The sequence below is a fragment of the Leiobunum rupestre genome, chromosome 3 (genome assembly GCF_980474605.1).
Source record: "Leiobunum rupestre chromosome 3, qqLeiRupe1.1.hap1, whole genome shotgun sequence".
NCBI lineage: Eukaryota > Metazoa > Arthropoda > Arachnida > Opiliones > Sclerosomatidae > Leiobunum > Leiobunum rupestre.
In genome coordinates, this window is record NC_143386.1 from 54,572,045 (window position 1) to 54,597,914 (window position 25,870).

General features: G+C 38.0%; 1 protein-coding gene across 1 annotated transcript in view; it reads left to right on the forward strand.

Moving 5' to 3' along the window:
• LOC149952639 (pleckstrin homology domain-containing family H member 1) overlaps positions 1 to 25,870 on the forward strand; it is a 256,498-nt gene that overhangs the window by 209,233 nt on the left and 21,395 nt on the right. The window contains exons 4-6 of the mRNA XM_090168671.1: positions 7,579 to 7,812; positions 13,969 to 14,052; positions 14,849 to 15,856. Of these exons, the coding sequence (XP_090024797.1) occupies positions 7,579 to 7,812; positions 13,969 to 14,052; positions 14,849 to 15,856 (1,326 nt within the window). The remainder of the gene's footprint in view (positions 1 to 7,578; positions 7,813 to 13,968; positions 14,053 to 14,848; positions 15,857 to 25,870) is intronic.

The following is a 25,870-nucleotide window of genomic DNA, read 5'->3' on the forward strand; positions in this document are numbered from 1 at the left end:
TAGGGAGCTGTTGGCTCGCGTGGCATGAAACGCTTGCCACCACCCTCCTACGCATTGTAACCCGGTCACCGGTTTAAAGGCATTATAAGTCGCTAGATGATTTGGGCCTAAGGTGGTGCCTTGTTGATTATTGATTATTTATTTATCATTCTAAAACTTTGTTCGGCTCACGTGAGACTTGTAATAATACTTTTATTAATTTTTAGTTGATTTGTAATATGTATGCACGGTTAAACCAAAACGAAAAATAGAATAAAAGTAAATTAAAGCAGGGTTTAAAAAAAACCTGATTTAAAACAAAAACCTAGTTAAAACTAAAACAAACGGTTTTTGGGTTTTTAATGAAAAAAACCGTTTTTTTTTTCAGCCCTGCTGTTTATTTTCTTCGCGAAAATTACTGGATCAAATGCCCAAATAGGGATATAATTGAAATCAAGACACATCTGGTTTGAATAAAATAATTTCGATCAAATCGGAATAAGTTGATTTTCATTATATGGAATTGGATCAAATATAAAACATTTTGGGTTGCAATTTCCGATCATATTCAAATTTGGATCTGGCCAATTTTTTATATAATTCAATTATTTTCTAAAAATCTACTTTAAGAAAACCTATAAATTTACTGCAAATTGTCTATAAAGGTTTAGGGTAGAACTACATTTGAACCAACAATTTTTAATCCTATAAAATCCTATAAAACGTTTGCAAATGTCCTCTAAAGGCTTAGGACGTAAAAAAAATTTATACAATATATTCTATTACTAAAAATCCTATAAATCTAATGCATATTTTCTGTTAAGGTTTATGTCTTAAAAAAACTTTTACAAACTATTTCTTTTATTATAAAATCCTGTAAATTTCGTGTAAAGGCTTAGGACTTAACAAAATTTGAACTAAATTTTAACAAACAATTTATAATCCTATAAATCGACTGCAAATCTCTTGTAAAGGCTTTAGGACTAGTGTTGTTAATTTTCCGGAAAAATAAAATGCGGAAAAATGTCCAGAAAATCGGAAAAATGAAAAATTGAAACATAAATTACTTTTTAGGGTTTTTAATGTTTTTAACTTTTTATCGATATAAATTGTCTAATATCAGTAAACATACTACAAAACATTAATAGTGTTACAATGTTAATCAGTTTAAACTAGTCTAGAGGTTTAGTTTTACTTTTAGATACGAAAAAATGAGGCGAAAATTCCGTTTTATTTAAATTTGCAAACAATATATTAGATTATAATCATGGAATGAAAACGTTTTTATTTTTTTTTGAAAAATACGGAAAATTTTCCGACTTACAACACTACTTAGGACTTAACAAAATTTTAACAAAAAGTCAACAAACAATTTCTTTTATTATAAAATCATATAAATCGCCTGCAAATTTCCTATTTTTCCTACGATCACCCCGTCACTTTACAAAACTAGAACAAACAATTTGAATGAAATATTTACCCAATGACCCACTAATCTTTCCAAACCGCTGTTCTTAATTGTTGGAAAAAGAGTGTTCCTGGTACCGTCCAAATTCTTCCTGGCAATAAAGCGTGGAGGAGAGGTTTCATAGCCGGGAAAGATCATATACTAAGGGAAGCGGCGGCGAAAAAGGCGAGTTTATAATCTGGAGTTTATTCCGCTTCGAATGGCCTTCTGCCGTGGCCCCGCGTCTCTATTGGCTCAAAGTATTTGGAAAAATCGTTAGTGGAGAAATAGAATCCACCCTTCACGTTTATAAGGCCATCTAGCGGGTAAAGTTTGAAGTGCTTCTCCGATTTTTATCGGGCCATCCCGTAACCCACCCTTACGCCCTCTGCCGCTATACCCTAAAGACTGGGAAGGAGAGAAAGAAGTGGCTTGAAAAGACATCATTTACTGCCGCTTTCCGCTCCTCTCTTACCAGAAAACGCGTCAAAAACGGAAAACCAAGAGGGGAAAAAAGTTGCGCCAGACTTATTTCCAAGGTCTTGTTTCTACTCGGATTATATCCGCTCTGACCAATTTTAAAGTGTAGTTCGGGAAACATTTATACTACTTAAAGTCGCGTGTAAAGTCTGTAGAGTTTATAACACTCGAGACAGTTGCGGATTCACAAGCCAAGTTAGTAAGTCACCTACCGTGGCAGTCTTGTTTCTACTCGGATTATATCCGCTCTGACCAATTTCAAAGTGTAGTTGGGGAAACATTTATACTACTTAAAGTCGCGTGTAAAGTCTGTAGAGCTTAACACTTCAGTTACGTATTCACGTAGTCAGTCACCTACAGTAGGGGGTCTTGTTTCTACTCAGATTATATCCGCTCTGAACAATTTTAAGTATTATTTTAATTATTTTATTTAAAAATATATTTGTTTGACCAACACTTTTTCCGACAAAAATATTTATTTTCGCCAAATATTCATTTCGCTCAAAATATATTTTTTCTATTAACAATTTTTCCACCAGAAATATATTTTTTCGACCAATTATTTTCCGCCAAAAATATTTCATTCCGTCAACTATTCATTTCGCCAAAAATATAATTTATCTACCAACTCTTCATTTCGCCAATTATATTTTCTCTACCACCTAATTTTTCGTTAAAAATATAGTTTCTCTACCTACTATTTTTCCGCCAAAAATGTATTTTCTCCACCTACTATTATTCCACCAACTGTTTTTTCCGCCAAAAATATTTATTTCCACCAACTATTATTCCACCAAAAATATTTCTTTCCACCAACTATTATTCCACCAAAAATATTTCTTTCCACCAACTGTTTTTTCCGCCAAAAATATTTCTTTCCACCAACTATTATTCCACCAAAAATATTTCTTTCCACCAACTATTATTCCACCAAAAATATTTCTTTCCACCAACTATTATTCCACCAAAAATATTTCTTTCCACCAACTGTTTTTTCCGTTAAAAATATTTATTTCCGCCGACCATTTTTCGCTAAAAAATATTTTTTCTGCCGAAAATATTATTTTACCAATTTTTTGACCAAAGTGCGAAGGTGGTCCTTTTCATCTATTCGAGTGAACCGGAAGCAACTCCTTCCTGCTTCCCTCCCTTCGACTGCACCTCGAAAAGAAAGAGGGGGGAAATCTATTTTAGTCTGATTACGATTGGATCCAATTACGAAATTGTACGATAGCTCGTCCGCGTCGCTGAAGATGTGGATGCCAAGAGTTGATATCATTTCCTCTTTCACAAAAATGACGGAGGAAACGAATTAAAGTGGCTTTTTCACGAAGAAATGAGACGTTTCCGTTTCTCTTTCATTTTTTTCCGCTTTTTAAAATTACCTGCTATAATTAACGTGTTAAATGTATCATCAGATAGCGTTTTTATTTAGTACTCTTAACGGGTTTCCGTTGCCTAACAATCAGCTTAGAAAATATTAGGTGGAAAAAGTTTATTGTTACGGTTCGCGCATCATAGATTGAAGTAGTCACGGAGTTTCCGTTTCAACCCCCTATTTTGATCTATACTAAAGGTTAAACCCTCTTTTCGGCCCCCTTGGGGAATTTCTGTTAACTTATCACGTTTATAAAGGTTAATTTAAGTAAAATTAGTTATATGAATACGTTATATTTGTTATATTTCTTAGAAATTTTCACCCGAAAACTTATAGTAACGTATTTATTTGAAAATATAAAAATATTATGTTATTTTACACAAACATACCACATTTTATAATTTTACACAAACAGTCCCTCATTTGTTATTTTACACAAACAGTCCCTAATTTATTATTTTACACAAACAGTCCCTCATTTGTTATTTTACACAAACAGTCCCTAATTTATTATTTTACACAAACGGTCCCTCATTTGTTATTTTACACAAACAGTCCCTCATTTGTTATTTTACACAAACAGTCCCTCATTTGTTATTTTACACAAACAGTCCCTCATTTGTTATTTTACACAAACAGTCCCTCATTTGTTATTTTACACAAACAGTCCCTCATTTGTTATTTTACACAAACAGTCCCTCATTTGTTATTTTACACAAACAGTCCCTCATTTGTTATTTTACACAAACAGTCCCTCATTTGTTATTTTACACAAACAGTCCCTCATTTGTTATTTTACACAAACAGTCCCTCATTTATTATTTTACACAAACAGTCCCTCATTTGTTATTTTACACAAACAGTCCCTCATTTGTTATTTTACACAAACAGTCCCTCATTTGTTATTTTACACAAACAGTCCCTCATTTGTTATTTTACACAAACAGTCCCTCATTTGTTATTTTACACAAACAGTCCCTAATTTGTTATTTTACACAAACAGTCCCTCATTTGTTATTTTACACAAACAGTCCCTAATTTGTTATTTTACACAAACAGTCCCTCATTTGTTATTTTACACAAACAGGACTTCCCTAATTTATTATTTTACACAAACAGTCCCTCATTTGTTATTTTACACAAACAGGACTTCCCTAATTTATTATTTTACACAAACAGTCCCTAATTTGTTATTTTACACAAACAGTCCCTAATTTGTTATTTTACACAAACAGTCCCTCATTTGTTATTTTACACAAACAGGACTTCCCTAATTTATTATTTTACACAAACAGTCCCTCATTTGTTATTTTACACAAACAGGACTTCCCTAATTTATTATTTTACACAAACAGTCCCTAATTTATTATTTTACACAAACAGTCCTTCATTTATTATTTTACACAAATAGTCCCTAATTTATTATTTTACACAATCGATCCCTAATTTATTATTTTAGACAAATAGTCCCTAATTTATTATTTTACACAATCGATCCCTAATTTATTATTTTAGACAAACAGTCCATAATGTATTATTTTACACAAACAGTCCCTAATTTATTATTTTACACAGTATTTTGTTTTTGAGTAAACACGCCTTTTTCCGTTTCGGTGTTAAAAAAGAGAATGTAATATAATTATTTACCGTTACTGCTATCGAAAATGTGGAAAGTTTAAAGAAAAATATCAATTATGAAATATCTATTTGTGTAAAATAATAATGATATTATTCTTAGATTTTGAAATAAATACGATATAATTTTTAAAAACGTTAAATAAAAGTACTGCTACTTCATGGTCTGTACATTTATTTAAAATCTTGGGATCTTTCGGACCGTGCTACTTCTCTTAAAATAGAGAATCCGATAAAAATGTTAACGTTACATTTATAGAAAAAGTTTTGGAAATTATTAATTAAAATAGCAATTTTGAACTATTAAAAACTTACAACTTTTTTCATAAATATTATTACAATCTCTATTGTAACCCGAAAACGAATGGTGACGTATTTATTAGAAAAATCCAAAAATAATACATAATGTTTTTTAACTCAAAATTGTGTCCCCAAAAATATGACTCTTTATCCTTAAATTTTTAAAATCTTTTTTTCTCGCTAGATAGGGTTTCGCGAAAATAGCTGCGCTGGTTGAAATATAGTTGTCTTGGCAATTTCGTCTAAGAAGGACAGCGGGTTGATGTCTCTTCGCTGGAGAGAAAGCGAACTTGAAGGAACGGGGGGAGGCAACGTGTCCCCCCCCCCGCTTCTATTACCTGTTGTCGAGCTTTTTTATACTCTATTCGCGAGTGGCACGTGGGGGGAGCAGCCATTACCCTTTGTCAGTGTAATAATGCGTGCCAGTCGGGCAACGTTAAATTTTATTGCTCTTTAGATTTTTCCTCCCTCAAGAGGCAACGAGAAAAGAGAAAGGCCTATTCTTCGGCGCTCTTCTCGCGGAATGAAGCTTGTCTTGGCTACTTCATTTTTACTACGCCGCGTCTCCTAGATGGCGCCCAAATTATATTCCGCTATGAGGACAAATTTCCGAAATTTCGCTTTGGTTTTGAATTAATTAATTAATTAATTAATTTTTATTTTCCAACCCCAACTTTGGATCACTTTTACATTAAGGGGGATTATTTAAATTTTTATAACAAATATTATCAAAATGGAATAAAATAAAATGGATATTTACAAAATAGTTCAATTTAGCTCAATTTAGTTTGGCAGGGTTCATACAAACATGGAAATCAGTGAAAACCTGGAAATATCAGTGAAATTTATTTAAAGCAAAAAAGTCAGGGAAATATCAGGGAAAATGAAAATTTTACTGAAAAATTAGGGAAATCAGGGAAAATTATGTGCAATTTGTTTTAGTATTTCTGAAATTATAACTCAGTATTGAATTCATACGTTCAATCTTGACTATATTATATTAGAAAGTGTAACAGTAATGCTTTTAACATTTTAGAGACCCCTATTGTTTTAAAAAGTACACCTGGAAAATATTCAAAACTACTTTGGAAAACCTGGAAATATCAGGGAAAATGGTTTATGAAATATTGTATGAACCCTGTTTAGGGCTGGAACCGTTTATGACATGGCTAAATGAAAAGCTGACTCTCTCGTGGTATAAAGGGAGAGTATATAGATTGATTCGTCGCTGTCTGTTCTAGGAATATGAAGCCCTCTTATCTTGTTGGGCTTGAGGTTAACTTAAAAGCGTACATTTAGAACTAAATTAATGTTGCGGATTGAATTGTGGTTGCGAATTGAATTAGTATTACGATTTCAATTAATGTTGCGGATTGAATTGGTATTGCGAATTGAATTGGTATTGCGAATTGAATTGGTATTGCGAATTGAATTGGTATTGCGAATTGAATTGGTATTGCGAATTCAATTGGTATTGCGAATTCAATTGTCATAGTGAATTGAATTGTCATAGTGAATTGAATTGTCATAGTGAATTGAATTGGTATTGCGAATTGAATTGGTATTGCGAATTGAATTGGTGGTGCGAATTGAATTGGTGGTGCGAATTGAATTGCCCTAGCGAATTGAATTGCCCTAGCGAATTGAATTGCCCTAGCGAATTGAATTGTCATTGCGAATTGAATTGTCATTACGAATTGAATTGTCATTGCGAATTGAATTGGTATTAAGTATTGATATTAAAGTATTTCTGTGTCTTTCTCACCAAATTCGGTTTCACGAATGTAGATGGCGACTTGAGCGCCGGACTATATTTTCCCTTTGGACAACTTGTTTACTTCCTTCGCGGAGAATGCCTCTTTGTTTTGACCCTAAGCGAATCGTACGGGGAAAGGCGGGGCGACAAAGTACAGTTTGCGTATGGTAGAGGCAGCGGGTCGAATTCGGTCAAAGAAGTTACGCTCCGGGTGTAGCTTACCTTTAATGTTGTTAGCCCTTTCTCTCGGTCTAATATATAGAGCCATTACCCTAATTGCCTGAAATGTATTTTTTTATTCCACTCATCGTAGCGCTCCAATGGTTTTTCGACGTTAGAAAAACTGCTCTTTTCTTCTTTGATTTCTCTCCCGCCCTTCGCTGCAGTCGCGTTTTTTGATTCTAAGCAAGCCTCCTTCCTTGTCTTCCCGAATTAGCCCCAACGATATTTGAATACCTCACTTCAGCGCCCCTGTTTTTATTTCTTATGAATTTATTTTTTTACTTTTTTTTTCAGTTTCGCGTTAAAAGTATTAGGTTGAGATTTAGTGACTGGCTGGACGGTGGATTTATTTTCGTTTGTTTTTCTTTGTTATCGTGGCAGGCTCAGCTGATGGAGGATCGTTTGGTGGAATCTTCCGTTCAATCGTCAGCCGACGTCATCGTATCATCCTCACCTAGCCCTTCGAGTCTCTTAGTCGAACCTCATCAGCTTCTCTCCTCCTTGATCACCTCGGGAGGCACGCTAGTTTCTCCTTCCACCTCAACCACCTCACCACAATCCATTCAGCCGAACAAAGACGTGATTGACGTTCTCGAAACCGAAGTTGAAATTCAGGTAAAAATAGCTATTTTAAGAACCCGTCCTACCATTTCTCTAATTGAAAAATTTAGGCTTTAGCGGCTTTAATTAGACAACTTTACAATATGGCTGCTTTTATGTCGGCTGCTAAATAGTGTTTCAACAATGATTCTAAAGATGGCGCTAGGAAATTATTTTAAGAAATCTGTCTGAAGTGGAAACTTTTTAGTGGTTCAGCAACAAATTTTAAAATGATCGCTGTGGGTCTACGAAAGTACGTGTGCTATGATAAGAATACGTTGACCTCTATGATAAGAATGCGTTGACCTCTATGATAAGAATGCGTTAACCTCTATGATAAGAATGCGTTGACCTCTATGATAAGAATGCGTTGACCTCTATGATAAGAATGCGTTGACCTCTATGATAAAAATGCGTTGACCTCTATGATAAGAATGCGTTGACCTCTATGATAAGAATGCGTTGACCTCTATGATAAGAATGCGTTGACCTCTATGATAAGAATGCGTTGACCTCTATGATAAGAATGCGTTGACCTCTATGATAAGAATGCGTTGACCTCTATGATAAGAATGCGTTGACCTCTATGATAAGAATGCGTTGACCTCTATGATAAGAATGCGTTGACCTCTGATAAGAATGCGTTGACCTCTGATAAGAATGCGTTGACCTCTGATAAGAATGCGTTGACCTCTGATAAGAATGCGTTGACCTCTATGATAAGAATACCTTGACCTCTATGATAAGAATACGTTGACATTTATGATAAGAATGCGTTGACCTCTATGATAAGAATGCGTTGACCTCTGTGATAAGAATGCGTTGACCTCTATGATAAGAATGCGTTGACCTCTATGATAAGAATGCGTTGACCTCTATGATAAGAATGCGTTGACCTCTATGATAAGAATGCGTTGACCTCTATGATAAGAATGCGTTGGCCTCTATGATAAGAATGCGTTGACCTTTATGATAAGAATGCGTTGACCTTTATGATAAGAATGCGTTGACCTTTATGATAAGAATACGTTGACCTCTATGATAAGAATACGTTGACCTCTATGATAAGAATACGTTGACCTCTATGATAAGAATACGTTGACCTCTATGATAAGAATACCTTGACCTCTATGATAAGAATGCGTTGACCTCTATGATAAGAATGCGTTGACCTCTATGATAAGAATGCGTTGACCTCTATGATAAGAATGCGTTGACCTCTATGATAAGAATGCGTTGACCTCTATAATAAGAATGCTTTGGCCTCTATGATAAGAATTTTCGATATAGTGGCAGACTATTGCTTACAGGGAAACAAAAATTTATAACGAAGCCTTTAGCGGTTCTAATTTAAACTATTTTACCGGGAAGGGAATAAATATTTGTTTCTTACAAAAAGCAACTATTTTAAGCAATGTTTAAGGAGGACTCCTATTCGATCGAATCCCATTTGATTGAATTTTGGCCGGGAATATTTTTATATGTAGCCCAATTGGCGGGTTTCGGTCGAGGGGCTAACCACTCTTAGAAAGTCTGTACACCGGATTACACTAAGATTACCACTGTCAAAGGCAGGGACTTCACCGATTGCGCGGAGTGATCAGCCCCTCGGTTTCGGTTCATTGGGAATCCTGCTCAAAAGAAATTTCGCAAAAATTAATGGTTAGAGAATATTTATATTTTATTATTTTTCAAAGTTAGGGTTAAGTTAGGTTAAGGTTTGAGTAGGGTTAAGATTAGGGTTTGGTTGAATTGGGTTTTTATCTTCGATTGCCTTACATAATTTTGCTACACAAAACCCGCACAATTTATCGGAATTCGGTCGAACGGGCCAGAATAACCAAAAGTTGAACACAAAAATAAACCAAAAAATTATATTTTATTAGATAATTAAAAAAAATTACGAACCACACTAGTGGTGCCATCTGGTAAAATTTAGATTTTTTTAAATCCACCGCTAACGCCATTATCCGTGTGAAAGGATCTATCCCTTAACAAACGTGTAAGATTAACAAAGTAACAACCATCTTCTCAGCTACAAAGAAAATAATTAAATCGGAAGTGAAATACATTCTGGTAAACGCGTTAAGGTCGTTATTTTGGGCGATAAAATTGGTGTAGTAATTACCACTTATTTAGAAGCGAACCCGACCTTAGATTTGGTTTCTTCGCAAATACTCCGCTTGTTTTGTCACCTGGGGGCGCTGTTTTACGGCTTGTCGTATATAGGAAAAAGGTGGTCCCGCTTTTTTTACGACACCATCTCCCTCTATTGGCATAATTCGCGGTCACTCGTAAAACCTGGCGTTCCCGGGGAAACAATGAAACGCGGAACCAGAACTCCGATTACGGTTGTTTATATTCCATACGGTCGCGAAGAAACGGCGTTTCGTGTTTTGCTGGACACAGTAGTGGCGTGTCGCGTTAGAGGCCTCTCTCACGCCATTCCATTTAGCGGCACTCTTACCTTCGCCTCATTGGGGATTTTATGTCTATTTAGTGATGTGTAAGGACAACAAATGGAACCGTATCGCGGTTGGGCCTCCAAAAAATTCGCCTTCCTGTAATTGCGTGCTTTAGATTTTTCCGCATTCGATAGCGACCTCTAGCGAGATATTTCACGCAATAAGCGAAATACGTTGTAAGTATACACTAATTCAAATAGACTAATTAAATGTAGACGCATCCATTTTGTACAAAGCATGACAATTATCAGAGGTGCCACGGTAAAACCTGGAATTCCTGAAAAAGTCGGGGAATTTGAATATGGCTCTCAAAGTCAGGGAATTTCAAACATAAACCTTTACTTAAATATTGGTAAAAAATTGGCCAAGTTTGACATCAAATAAGTCAGGGAAAACCTGGAAAAGTCAGGGAATTTGAGTCTGAAAAAACTGTGGCAACCATGATTATGGTAACCATTTCTTCCTTTCTAAATGGCCAGTCAGAAGAGAGATTTATTAATACAGATAAGATGAACCACATAATTAGTTTTTTGTTTTTTCAAAATTGAACAATATTTTAAAAGCAAAATTAATCTGATATATTCGAGGACAAAGTTTGCAACATGGGGATCTACTAAAAAACATTATTTAACTTCAATCTTACAAGTACTTAATGTTTAATATCAGTCGCATAACGGAAGACTAGGTTTCTCAAATGATACCTATAGTTATATTTTAAGTCTCCCAAAGCCGCCGACATTTCGTACCCAAATCGTTTCGGAGAGATGATCAGAAACATCAATTACCGCGAACGTTTATCAGAAATCGCTTCATATATTTTCTCAATCAAGATTGTTTTCTATGCCAAGCGCTAGGTCATTTCAAAGAATTGAGCCAAGTATACAAAATTTAGACTAGGTTAAACTCTTAAATGAAAATAGGGATACACCGATATGTGTACAGTCGATATATCGGCTATTCGTGTCTGATAATATCGGACGATATTAACTAACAAGGAGACATTCCGAAGTGTAACCCACCGATTTTGTTCAAACTCGGGGGATTGGTAGACCTTCATGTAACTTGAAAAATCCTAATGGGAATTTATTCAATGGGCAACCGTTTTGCCATGGCAACGAAAAATGTTTTTGACAACAACAAATGGAAATTTTCCCATTGAAAATAACATGGGATTCTGACCGATTCCTAGGACCCCCCTGTGAAAAATTTTAACAAATTTCAAAATTTCGAAAATGCCAAAAATAGAAAAAATAGATAAAAATTGACAAAAAAAACATCAAAATTGATCAACTTTTGATCAATTTGAGGTCAAAATCCCATGTTATTTGCAATGGGAAAATTTAATATTTTGTGTTGTCAAAAACATTTTTCGTTGCCATGGCAAAACGGTTGCCCATTGAATAAATTCCCTTTAGGATTTTTCATGATACATGAAGGTCTACCAATCCCCCGAGTTTGAACGAAATCGGTGGGTTACACTTCGGGATGTCTCCTACAGTAGTGCGTATGATAAAATCATTGTAAATATCGTGGTTTTTTAATAGTTTACACTCGAAACCCCCTGTCTAAAAAAGGAATGATCTAGATTCTGAAGTCTGGCGTACGTGGCGCGGCCAATCAATTAAAATATTATCAATAGTAATCGATAATTTTCTTATTTTTAAAAGTTTTTCCTGAAAATATTTTTCTAATACCGTTATCGGCCAATATCGGCTTAAGCGAAGCCGATATTAACCGATACCGATATTAGAAAAATAGGCCGATATATCGGTGCATCCTTAAATTAAATTCCAGTTTTAATTATTATTGTATCCCGAAACTATAATTTTTGTAAAAAATACTCTAAGGTAGTTAATTTAAACACCCTGTATACCTAAAAAAATACCACAGAATAATTTTCCTAGTAGTCCAAAACGCCTGTAGAAAGGTTAATCTTTATTTTGGGGTCGCGGAATTAATTACTAATTTTAACTTGAACTATTAGTTTTAACAAAGTATTAAATTTAAGGGGTAGGAAAATTTGTTCGAATTTCAATCGTCCGAACGGTGGAACAAATGTTCAAATTTCATTCGTCCGAACCGCCGAAATAACAAATGTTTCAATTGTTCGAATTGGACAACTTGTTTGTTTCATTCGTCCAAATCGGTAGCATCACTTGTCCGAATTCTGTCGCTAAATTAGTATTTCTTATTACTGTTTTTTTGTGGGAATTGCGTTGAATGTTGTGGATATTTTAGGTTAGGTTAGGTTAGGTTCACGTTAATGTTACTATTTTCTTATATTAATAATATTAAAAAAAAAACAATTCCTAATGTTCGAAAAAACGGACAAACGATTATTCGAACAAATGAAATTCGCCAGTAAAGTTAACATAAATTGAACGACTAAATCACCAACAAAAAATGTGATACATTTTTCGGGCAATGAAATACGTTTTCGGACATACGATCCGGTTTTCCGGCATTCGGACAAATGATCATTCGGACATTATACCACCGTTCGGACGAATGAAATTCGAACAAATGAACCCAAATCAAATTTAAAACGAAAATGAGTAAGAAATGTTTTGGGGGAGGAGTCGACATTTGGGGGTCTACGGGAGTTTTGGGGAAATATAGTGAACCGGATCACGCGCCCTTATACGCGTGCTAACGTATAGCTAGCGAGTAATAAACTTCAAATGGTTTTTTAATCAAGCAAGCCGGCTATTTAAGGCCTAACAAATGGCGGGGATTTGGGCCCCCCTCGACGCGGCGGCCCGTAATGAAGGACCCTCGATTTATGGACAATAACGGGCTTATTCGACTCAAACACGCGATCGCTCCCGTAAAGAATGCTTACCCGTACCGCATCACTCCCAATTACACGAACACGAGATGCGATTTCCTAAAGAACGATCTTTTCTAGTGCCGTAGTAGTACCTTAATTAGTACTAAAAATATGTTCGATAATTTATTTCTTATGAGAGAAGTATTATAAAAAAAAAGCATACGTGTACCTTACTAGGATTGAGCTAGTTTTCAACGGGAACTATTTATCGCTCGTATTACTTCGCCTAACGATCAGGAATGGATGAACACTTTTGGGGGCCCTGTGCAAAGTAGAATATTCGGCTCGTAGAACAATTCAGAGCTTACTTTTTGAATTGAAATAATAATATAAAAAAAATGGAAAAAAACGTTTATTTCGAAAACGGGGGCCCATAAAATATTTATTTAAAAAAAAGGAAAAAATACAAATTTTTAAGACCGGGTCCCCCCAACTTCAGGGGCCCCTGTGCCATGGCACACTTGGCACATGCCTTAATACGGCAATGTAACTATTACCGTTAACCTCTACAAGTTTTTAATGGAAAGGGAGGAAGGAATGATTCCGAGTTAAAAATACGTCATCAAAATTGGAAATTTTCTCCACCTCAGCGCCGCCTAGTGAGGCGTTTTAGAACGTATGTCTACGGGCGATTAAATCAGAGAGAAAATCGCGCCAGGTCATAGACCAAAGATAACGTTGCTAGTACTATTCCAACTAGTACGCTATTTAGTCTATTGTGAGACTAGCTCTCAGTAAATATTTTAAAGGGACACACTTTTGGGTCTTATGTCGCTTTGGGTTAAGGTGATCTTCAGAATGGATAATTTTTCAATTAGAAATTTGAGCACTTCTGAATGAAAATGTATTTGTTTACGTATTTTTTTTGTTTTCCAGAAAAAGCTTCGAATTCAAGATGCCAAACAAGTAGAAGCCAAAGCCGCCAAAATTAAAGAATGGGTCACCAATAAACTTAAAGAGGTTGGTATTCGTCTAAATAATAGGCGATAGCATAAATTGCAAGGTATACTGGGTAAAATTTATTTCGGGAAACATTCGAGCGCCATAAAACAGTAGAAACCTTTAAACCTAGAGTACCTGAGGTGTTACACACCGTTTTTGTTCAAACTCGGGGGATTGGTAGACCTTCATGTAACTTGAAAAATCCTAAAGGGATTTTATTCAATGGGCAACGGTTTTGCCATAGCAACGAAAAAAAATTTTGACAAAATAAAATGGAAATTTTCCCATTGAAAATAACATGGGATTTTGACCGACCCTGTGAAACATTTTACAAAATTGAAAAAGAAATAAAATACCAAAATTATAAAACAAATTGATAAAAATTTACGAAAAAAATCAAAATTGGTCACATTTTGATCAATTTTTTTAATTTTGTTTCACAGGGAAATCGGTCAAAATCCCATGTTATTTTTCGTTGCCATGGCAAAACCGTTGCCCATTGAATAAAATAACTTTAGGATTTTTCAAGTTACATGAAGGTCTAACAAACCGCCGAGTTTGAACAAAATCGGTGTGTAACACCTCGGGTAGTCTCCTTGTTAGTGAAGCAGCCCCTATGTTTTGACTACGGCCAACCCCGATCGCGGAAGCGCGTTGTAGAAGTTGACAGTGCTATGACGAATTTCCGGGAACATTTTAACAAGTTAGCTAAGAGCCTAAGACCCAAACAATTTACGCTATCGCCTTTTGGCAGAAACTCTAAATATCGATTAACCCAAACCTCCCTATTGTTTTTCGTGATCCATTGGTGCAGTTGGAACAACAAAACCAGCACCTTCGAGAACAGAATCAAAAGTGCAACGAACAATTGGAACTGTTGCGCAACAGGTTGGTCCAACTGTCGCAACTGCATCCGGCCAGTCGGAACAAACTCGGCAAAGACCGCGACAGCGCCGAAGATTCGAGTCGCGGCAGTTTCGAAGAGCGGTGCTGCGAATCGGACGATGGCTACCCTTCCGAATCCGGAGGTCACGACCCCCGCAACTGCGACTGCTCTTCGCCCTCCAACCCCATCCGCTGTCAACTGGCCAACGAGCTGAACAACTGCCAGCAACGGAACAACCAGCGCAACCACCAGCACATCCGGAACGCTTCGTTCGACGCCAGCTTCGACCAACTGTACGCCGCCGTCGACTACTCCAAGAAACGTTCCCAGTTGCGTTCGGCGCCTCCTCGCGTTAAAATCGAGCGCAAGAAGTACGACAACCACGTGTCCATCGTCAGTTCGGTGGCCTCCGACGAATTCTGCGACCTGGACGTCAACAACGCCTACGACCCTCTCTTGGACGACTCCCTCGTCGAAAACGGTTCCCCGTTGCCCGCGCGCGCCACCAAGAAAGGCGTCATGCACCATTCCAAAGTGACCGATTCGGCGCCGTGTTCGCCCAGCGCCGGACACTCTTCGCGGTCAGCCTCTCCGGCCACCCGCGGCGCCGTCCGCAACCACAAACTCAGCCCCGTGGACTCGAAGACCAACGACGGCTACGGTAGCCTAGACCGCAACTTGACCGGTCAACGCAAACTGACCTTGACGGAAATTCGCGGAGGCAGCGAACGCAAGAAACCGGCTCGAACCGATAACGAGAGCCACGACTACGCGGAAATCTACACGCCCGGACACCACGACACGGATCCGTACCACCATCACCACCATCACAACCATCGACATCCACACTACCACCATCATCACCGGAGCGTCTGCGGCGTCGACGACAATGAGGAGAAACCGCCCACGCCGCCTCTACATAGATTCCCGTCCTGGGTGAGTACATTTATAAGTCCATTCAAAATTCCCTAATAAGCTATTACTAGCTTTCATCTGGTAGTTTATATTTTGATATTTTTCGTATCGCAGCTGTAGCTTTAATAGTTATTTTAAAAATTTCACTATTTATTATTTTTATATTTAATAGATCTTAAAAGAAATTGATTTGAAAAAATTCAACGGTTATATTGTGTAAATTGGCGCGTGCTTGCTCGGAAGGGATAATCTTATTGGCTAAGACAAATGCGGATAAATATTGCTAAGAACACGTGATTCTATTTTATTATCAGAATAAATAATTACACGTGCGCCGAAAAAATTGGCGATATCATCGAGATTCACGCGTTTTTAATTTAAAAACCCTTCCTTTTGACGGTTTTTATTTTGGAGTGAATAATTTCTTTTAGCGTCTATTATTTATTTAAAAATTCACCGATATTTTCTCGAGTTTCATAATATCATAAGTAACGTAATAACGATAAGTATGACACTTCCTATTGCTTTTATGCTAATTTTCTAACCGAACCTTTTTAAGGCACTGATACTCTCCTCAAGCTGTGACTTGGACTCGCGACTTACCGTTTTGGATGACTACGTTTTGATAAAAATTTAAGCCTAATATCGGAGAGCACGTTCTGGAGTCGCGAGGGGCTTTGGCTTTGATTTGAAGCCCGCGTGCGAATCATGCGTCATAAAAAAACATGAGCTCGTGGCGCCGAGTAAAACATTTTTAATTTTTATCATTTTAGCCTAATATTCCGTCTATCTATCGGAAACCAGATATTTCGGCTTAGCGGAAGTCTCGCGTATTTTAGACACTAGAGGGATCTGTGCAGAGAAAACATCTTGATTACGCAATAACTATGAAAATCAATTTGGTTGTAAATCTCGATAATTGTCATACTTATTGTTATTATGTTACTTATGATAATATTAATAACTTATTTATTACACTCAAAAGCGTGCGATTTCAAAATATAAATTGTTTTTGATCGAAGCTCCATCTATATTTAGTTAAGATTAGTAATTAAGTTTATATTTTAAATAATTTCTTTATATATACACTTTTCAGTTAAAATTTACGTTTTCTCACCGTTTGCGCAATTGTCCGATTTCAAAATTACGTTTTTGCGCGTGACAGTACCTTTACATTGTGAGGTATAGCAGCCTTATTTACCTGCTTTTATACTCTAACATGGCGGCGTATTTCACGCGCAAAATTAATTTTAAGATCGCCTAATAATGACTCGAGTGTATTCGGTGATTTCGCCCATTATACAGAACTCAGTCTTCCACTCCTGTAGCGCGCTCGAAAGAGCGAATTTAAACAAGAAGGCCACGTTACTTTATAAAAAGAGCTATTGATACGGGTGCCATTTAACTCCAAAAAACATTTAAGTGCGTTCAATGCGTTCGTGTTTCGTTACCTTATTTCCAAAACCAGGTAATTCGAAAAATTCGATTGTGGAAAAATTAATTTAAATTAACATGTTTGCGTTTCGCTTCCTTATTTCGAAAACCAGGTCACTCGAAAAATTCTTTTTCGATAAAATTCCTCTTGGCTTTACAAGATAATTGAAAATATTTTCCAAATTTAATTTTAATATTAATATTTAAAATATATTTAATACATCGGGGGGTCTGTGTGTACTTAAACAGGGTTCGTACACGACCTGGATAACCTGGAAAAGTCAGGGATTTTAAAAATGTTTCCAAAAGGTCGGGGAAAAGTCAGGAAATTTGAAAATTATTCCAAGTGATCAGGGAATTTTAAAATGGTCCAAAGAAATCAGGCAAATAAATTTTTGAAAGATTTATTAAAAATGCATAATCAATATTTTTCAAGATTTTACCTCAAAACATTCATTTATTCTACAAAAATGGTCAGGGAAAACCTGGAAATTTTTTTACCAACCCTCTTAAATGTTCGTGACATCTTGTTTTAAACGCTTGAAGCCTTGAACTCGTCGGAAATTTAAACTGAAAACGACCCATTTCGATCCATATCCAAATCCTTGATCTCAAAAGTGTAATTTGCATCGAGTCAACTGTTTTATCCCTAGTTTTAAGTAAAATATGCTTAAAAATAATGTACACGCCAAAATTGCTTTAATACCATTGAGGATATTAATTGTCCCAATTGTTTCAACGCGCGCCTGTATCAAATCTTGAGCGGGATAATATTCCCCCGTCGACCGATCTTATCTGTCTCTCTTAGATGCCAAGTTATTGGAACCACTTTAATACTTATCCTACAGAGTTATGGAACCAGTATTTGTTCCGGTCTTAATCGATGGGAACAGAGTTGCGACGCTAAACTATAGAGGGCGTATAATCCGCTTCAAGCGGCTTATTTCTGAAAGTTGGCTTAGAACGATATCTCGTTGTCTTCACAAACGAGGCTTAGGCCAACAAGTTTCATCAGCCCTTTTATATAAGAGTAACGTCTATTCGTAAAACCGTTATCGTAGTTTCAAATCAAATTTGCTATTATCTTGTGAAGAAATTAAAATCAATATTCAAAATTCGAGGTTCATAAATTTAAATTTTTTTTAATTTTATATTTTTTGTACGCTTCTCTTCTCTGGCGTTTTAAATATAGGCGGGGGGAGGGGCTAGCCACTTTCGTAATCAGTGTATACTCTTGACTTAAATTATTACGGTAATCACTCCGTAGTCATTCCGTAGTCATTCCGTAGTCATTCCGTAGTCATTCCGTAATCAACTCGTAGTCGTTCCGTAACCATGCAGTAATCCCTCCGTAATCATTCCGTTATCAACTCGTAGTCATTCCGTAACCATGCAGTAATCGCCCCGTAACCAAGCAGTAATCCCTCCGTAATCATTCCGTTATCAACTCGTAGTCATTCCGTAACCATGCAGTAATCGCCCCGTAACCAAGCAGTAATCCCTCCGTAATCATTCCGTTATCAACTCGTAGTCATTCCGTTATCAACTCGTAGACATTCCGTAACCATGCAGTAATCGCCCCGTAACCAAGCAGTAATCGCCCCGTAACCAAGCAGTAATCGCCCCGTAACCAAGCAGTAATCCCTCCGTAATCATTCCGTTATCCCTCCGTAATCATTCCGTAATCAACTCGTAATCATTCCGTAACCAAGCTGTAATCGCCCCGTAACCAAGCAGTAATCCCTCCGTTATCAACTCGTAGTCATTCCGTAACCAAGCAGTAATCGCCCCGTAATAATTCTGAAATCAACTCGTAGTCATTCCGTAACCAAGCAGTAATCCCTCCGTAATCATTCCGTTATCAACTCGTAATCATTCCGTAACCAAGCAGTAATCCCTCCGTAATCATTCCGTTATCAACTCGTAATCATTCCGTAACCAAGCAGTAATCCCTCCGTAACCAAGCAGTAATCCCTCCGTAACCAAGCAGTAATCCCTCCGTAATCATTCCGTTATCAACTCGTAGTCATTCCGTTATCAACTCGTAGACATTCCGTAACCATGCAGTAATCGCCCCGTAACCAAGCAGTAATCGCCCCGTAACCATGCAGTAATTCCTCCGTAATCATTCCGTAATCAACTCGTAATCATTCCGTAATCAACTCGTAATCATTCCGTAACCAAGCAGTAATCCCTCCGTAATTATTCCGTTATCAACTCGTAGACATTCCGTAACCATGCAATAATCGCCCCGTAACCAAGCAGTAATCGCCCCGTAACCAAGCAGTAATCCCTCCGTAATCATTCCGTTATCAACTCGTAGTCATTCCGTAACCATGCAGTAATCGCCCCGTAACCAAGCAGTAATCGCCCCGTAACCAAGCAGTAATCCCTCCGTAATCATTCCGCTATCAACTCGTAGTCATTCCGTAACCATGCAGTAATCGCCCCGTAACCAAGCAGTAATCGCCCCGTAACCAAGCAGTAATCGCCCCGTAACCAAGCAGTAATCGCCCCGTAACCAAGCAGTAATCCCTCCGTAATCATTCCGTAATCCCTCCGTAATCATTCCGTAATCAACTCGTAATCATTCCGTAATCAACTCGTAATCATTCCGTAACCAAGCTGTAATCGCCCCGTAACCAAGCAGTAATCCCTCCGTAATCATTCCGTTATCAACTCGTAGTCATTCCGTTATCAACTCGTAGACATTCCGTAACCAAGCAGTAATCGCCCCGTAACCAAGCAGTAATCGCCCCGTAACCAAGCAGTAATCGCCCCGTAACCAAGCAGTAATCGCCCCGTAACCAAGCAGTAATCCCTCCGTAATCATTCCGTAATCAACTCGTAATCATTCCGTAACCAAGCTGTAATCGCCCCGTAACCAAGCAGTAATCCCTCCGTAATCATTCCGTTATCAACTCGTAGTCATTCCGTAACCAAGCTGTAATCGCCCCGTAATAATTCTGAAATCAACTCGTAGTCATTCCGTAACCAAGCAGTAATCCCTCCGTAATCATTCCGTTATCAACTCGTAATCATTCCGTAACCAAGCAGTAATCCCTCCGTAATCATTCCGTTATCAACTCGTAATCATTCCGTAACCAAGCAGTAATCCCTCCGTAACCAAGCAGTAATCCCTCCGTAACCAAGCAGTAATACCTCCGTAACCAAGCAGTAATCTCTCCGTAATCATTCCGTTATCAACTCGTAGTCATTCCGTTATCAACTCGTAGTCATTCCGTTATCAACTCGTAGACATTCCGTAACCATGCAGTAATCGCCCCGTAACCAAGCAGTAATCGCCCCGTAACCATGCAGTAATCCCTCTGTAATCATTCCGTAATCAACTCGTAATCATTCCGTAACCAAGCTGTAATCGCCCCGTAACCAAGCAGTAATCCCTCCGTAATTATTCCGTTATCAACTCGTAGACATTCCGTAACCATGCAATAATCGCCCCGTAACCAAGCAGTAATCCCTCCGTAATCATTCCGTAACCAAGCTGTAATCGCCCCGTAACCAAGCAGTAATCCCTCCGTAATCATTCCCTTATCAACTCGTAGTCATTCCGTAACCAAGCTGTAATCGCCCCGTAATAATTCTGAAATCAACTCGTAGTCATTCCGTAACCAAGCAGTAATCCCTCCGTAATCATTCCGTTATCAACTCGTAATCATTCCGTAACCAAGCAGTAATCCCTCCGTAATCATTCTGAAATCAACTCGTAGTCATCCAAAACCAAGTTGTAATCGCCCCGTAACCAAGCAGTAATCCCTCCGTAATCATTCCGTTATCAACTCGTAGTCATTCCGTAACCAAGCTGTAATCGCCCCGTAACCAAGCAGTAATCCCTCCGTAATCATTCTGAAATCAACTCGTAGTCATCCAAAACCAAGTTGTAATCGCCCCGTAACCAAGCAGTAATCCCTCCGTAATCATTCCGTTATCAACTCGTAGTCATTCCGTAACCAAGCAGTAATCGCCCCGTAACCAAGCAGTAATCGCTCCGTAACCAAGCAGTAATCGCCCCGTAACCAAGCAGTAATCGCCCCGTAACCAAGCAGTAATCCCTCCGTAATCCCTCCGTAATCATTCCGTAATCAACTCGTAATCATTCCGTAACCAAGCTGTAATCGCCCCGTAACCAAGCAGTAATCCCTCCGTAATCATTCCGTTATCAACTCTTAGTCATTCCGTAACCAAGCAGTAATCTCTCCGTAATCATTACGTAATCAACTAGTAGTCATTCCGTAACCAAGCTGTAATCGCCCCGTAACCAAGCAGTAATCCCTCCGTAATCATTCCGTTATTAACTCGTAATCATTCCGTAACCAAGCTGTAATCGCCCCGTAACCAAGCAGTAATCCCTCCGTAATCATTCCGTTATCAACTCGTAGTCATTCCGTAACAAAGCTGTAATCGCCCCATAATAATTCTGAAATCAACTCGTAGTCATTCCGTAACCAAGCAGTAATCCCTCCGTAATCATTCCGTTATCAACTCGTAATCATTCCGTAACCAAGCAGTAATCCCTCCGTAATCATTCTGAAATCAACTCGTAGTCATCCAAAACCAAGTTGTAATCGCCCCGTAACCAAGCAGTAATCCCTCCGTAATCATTCCGTTATCAACTCGTAGTCATTCCGTAACCAAGCTGTAATCGCCCCGTAATAATTCTGAAATCAACTCGTAGTCATTCCGTAACCAAGCAGTAATCCCTCCGTAATCATTCCGTTATCAACTCGTAATCATTCCGTAACCAAGCAGTAATCCCTCCGTAATCATTCTGAAATCAACTCGTAGTCATCCAAATCCAAGTTGTAATCGCCCCGTAACCAAGCAGTAATCCCTCCGTAATCATTCCGTTATCAACTCGTAATCATTCCGTAACCAAGCTGTAATCGCCCCGTAACCAAGCAGTAATCCCTCCGTAATCATTCCGTTATCAACTCGTAGTCATTCCGTAACCAAACTGTAATCGCCCCGTAATAATTCTGAAATCAACTCGTAGTCATTCCGTAACCAAGCAGTAATCCCTCCGTAATCATTCCGTTATCAACTCGTAATCATTCCGTAACCAAGCAGTAATCCCTCCGTAATCATTCTGAAATCAACTCGTAGTCATCCAAAACCAAGTTGTAATCGCCCCGTAACCAAGCATTAATCCCTCCGTAATCATTCCGTTATCAACTCGTAGTCATTCCGTAACCAAGCAGTAATCGCACCGTAACCAAGCAGTAATCGCCCCGTAACCAAGCAGTAATCCCTCCGTAATCATTCCGTTATCAACTCGTAATCATTCCGTAACCAAGCTGTAATCGCCCCGTAACCAAGCAGTAATCCCTCCGTAATCATTCCGTTATCAACTCGTAGTCATTCCGTAACCAAGCAGTAATCTCTCCGTAATCATTACGTAATCAACTAGTAGTCATTCCGTAACCAAGCTGTAATCGCCCCGTAACCAAGCTGTAATCGCCCCGTAACCAAGCAGTAATCCCTCCGTAATCATTCCGTTATCAACTCGTAATCATTCCGTAACCAAGCTGTAATCCCTCCGTAATCATTCCGTTATCAACTCGTATTCATTCCGTAACAAAGCTGTAATCGCCCCATAATAATTCTGAAATCAACTTGTAGTCATTCCGTAACCAAGCAGTAATCCCTCCGTAATCATTCCGTTATCAACTCGTAATCATTTCGTAACCAAGCAGTAATCCCTCCGTAATCATTCTGAAATCAACTCGTAGTCATTCCGTAACCAAGCAGTAATCCCTCCGTAATCATTCCGTTATCAACTCGTAGTCATTCCGTAACCAAGTTGTAATCGCCCCGTAACCAAGCAGTAATCCTTCTGAAATCAACCCGTAGTCATTCCGTAATAGACCAGTAATCGCCCCGTAATTAACCAGTGATCGCCCCGTAATCAGTCTGTAATCGCCTCGTAATCAACCAGTAATCGCTGTAGTCGACTTTGATTACGTAATCGATGTAAAGGAAAATGATAAATATTATCTTCATGATGGATCAATCAATGCGTTAGATCTTGTAAAGCTCTCGTCTAATTTTGAAGGCAGCTAAATTTATCGTTACAGTAGCCTTATACGTAGCACCAGGTTAAATCGAGATTACGATGAATATTACGCTTGTAATAGAGTACATTAATAATCTGATAGAATGACAGTAACTTAGCTCCGACTTGCGCATTCGTGGTATTCTTCAGGCGGAACTTTGACAACCAACTTTAAAAATATTCCGGGGGTGATCAGTTTCTCGCGTTTGGAAGCATAGCTGTTTGCCACGAAATATTCTAATAAGCAATTTCAAAATGTTTTGTTTGCCTCTCTGTACGCGATAACGATTTCTACATATTTTATACCAAACTGTAATTTAGCTACTTTCCTGGTTTTAATGTCTTGCTACGTAATTGGATAGTTCGACGCTAGGCGGGAAATGGGTGAAATGTACGTGGTTTTCGTCCCAGCTTAGTACCATGCCAGTTCTAAATCGTAAACGACAGCTCCACCTGAATGTCGCCTTATCCCCGTAGCGTTGGTCTATTTTTGACCTATTTGAAAAACGGGGCACGTTTCATTTCGATTTACTACAGATTTATATTATATTATGACATTTTATTTTGGACTAGCCAGTAGATTAGGACCAAAATGACATTGCACCGTAAATGAGTATAAAATAGACTTATCACTTATGATTTTGGCCAACTTTTGAGAGGATAAGTTTTTATTTTTTAGCCGGTTATTGGTTAAGGATCATTTATTGCAACTAACTGATTCGAACTCTTCCGATAACAAATCTTTAACAAAAAATTCAATCAACCAAAAATTGCCTTAAGTTTATTTCAAGAGGCAAGCAAGTCTAAAACAAGATGTCACAGACTTTAACTACACACAATCACCCGATGTTTTATAATATTTTTAATATTAAATGTAAATTTCAACAATTTTTCAATCATCTTGTACATTAACTTTTAAAACCCAAAAGGAATCATATTGAAAAATTAATTTTTCGAGTTACCTGGTTTAAGGTAGCGAAATGCGAACAACTAAATTTAAATTGAATTTTAGATAAACCGAATTTTCCGAGTTACCTGGTTTTGGAAATAACGTAGTGAAACGCAAATATTTTTCGGATTTAGATGGCGCCTGTATCAATTGGCTCGAAATTCAAATATGATAATAGTGCGTGAAAACGTAGTTCAGAAATGATTAGTACTAACTAAAAATGTAGTTTTAAACAAAGTCGGTCACAATTTGAAAAAGTATTTAGATTTAAAGTCGGATATCGCCAAAAATCATTAAATGGGAAATGACCAACCCCGCTCTCCAAAATTCAGAACGGGCTATCGAGGACATGATATTTCCTTTCGATTAAGATATCCCAGGCCCTTCTAAACCTAATTATAGGAGAGTTATTTCGAATACGGCGGCATCGGTTACGCTGTACGTGGACCCCAGTACACACAAATCCTTGCATAAAAACCGCTATTTTGTTTTAAATCTGCAAGAAAAACGATCAATATATTGTCCACATTTTTCCACCGGCCTGAACCATATACTGTCCACTGTTTTCCACCGGCCTGAACCATATACTGTCCACTGTTTTCCACCGGCCTGAACCATATACTGTCCACTATTTTCCACCGGCCTGAACCATATACTGTCCACTATTTTCCACCGGCCTGAACCATATACTGTCCACTATTTTCCACCGGCCTGAACCATATACTGTCCACTATTTTCCACCGGCCTGAACCATATACTGTCCACTATTTTCCACCGGCCTGAACCATATACTGTCCACTATTTTCCACCGGCCTGAACCATATACTGTCCACTATTTTCCACCGGCCTGAACCATATACTGTCCACTATTTTCCACCGGCCTGAACCATATACTGTCCACTATTTTCCACCGGCCTGAACCATATACTGTGCACTATTTTCCACTGGCCTGAGCAATATACTGTCCACTATTTTCCACTGACCTGAACAATATACTGTCCACTATTTTCCACTGACCTGAACAATATACTGTCCACTATCTTCCACTGGCCTGAGCAATATACTGTCCACTATTTTCCACTGACCTGAACAATATACTGTCCACTATTTTCCACTGACCTGAACAATATACTGTCCACTATCTTCCACTGGCCTGAGCAATATACTGTCCACTATTTTCCACTGACCTGAACAATATACTGTCCACTATTTTCCACTGACCTGAACAATATACTGTCCACTATCTTCCACTGGCCTGAGCAATATACTGTCCACTATTTTCCACTGACCTGAACAATATACTGTCCACTATTTTCCACTGACCTGAACAATATACTGTCCACTATCTTCCACTGGCCTGAGCAATATACTGTCCACTATTTTCCACTGACCTGAACAATATACTGTCCACTATTTTCCACCGGCCTGAACCATATACTGTCCACTATTTTCCACTGGCCTGAACAATATACTGTCCACTATTTTCCACCGGCCTGAACAATATACTGTCCACTATTTTCCACTGGCCTGAACAATATACTGTCCAATATTTCCCAGTGACCTGAAACTTCATAAAAAA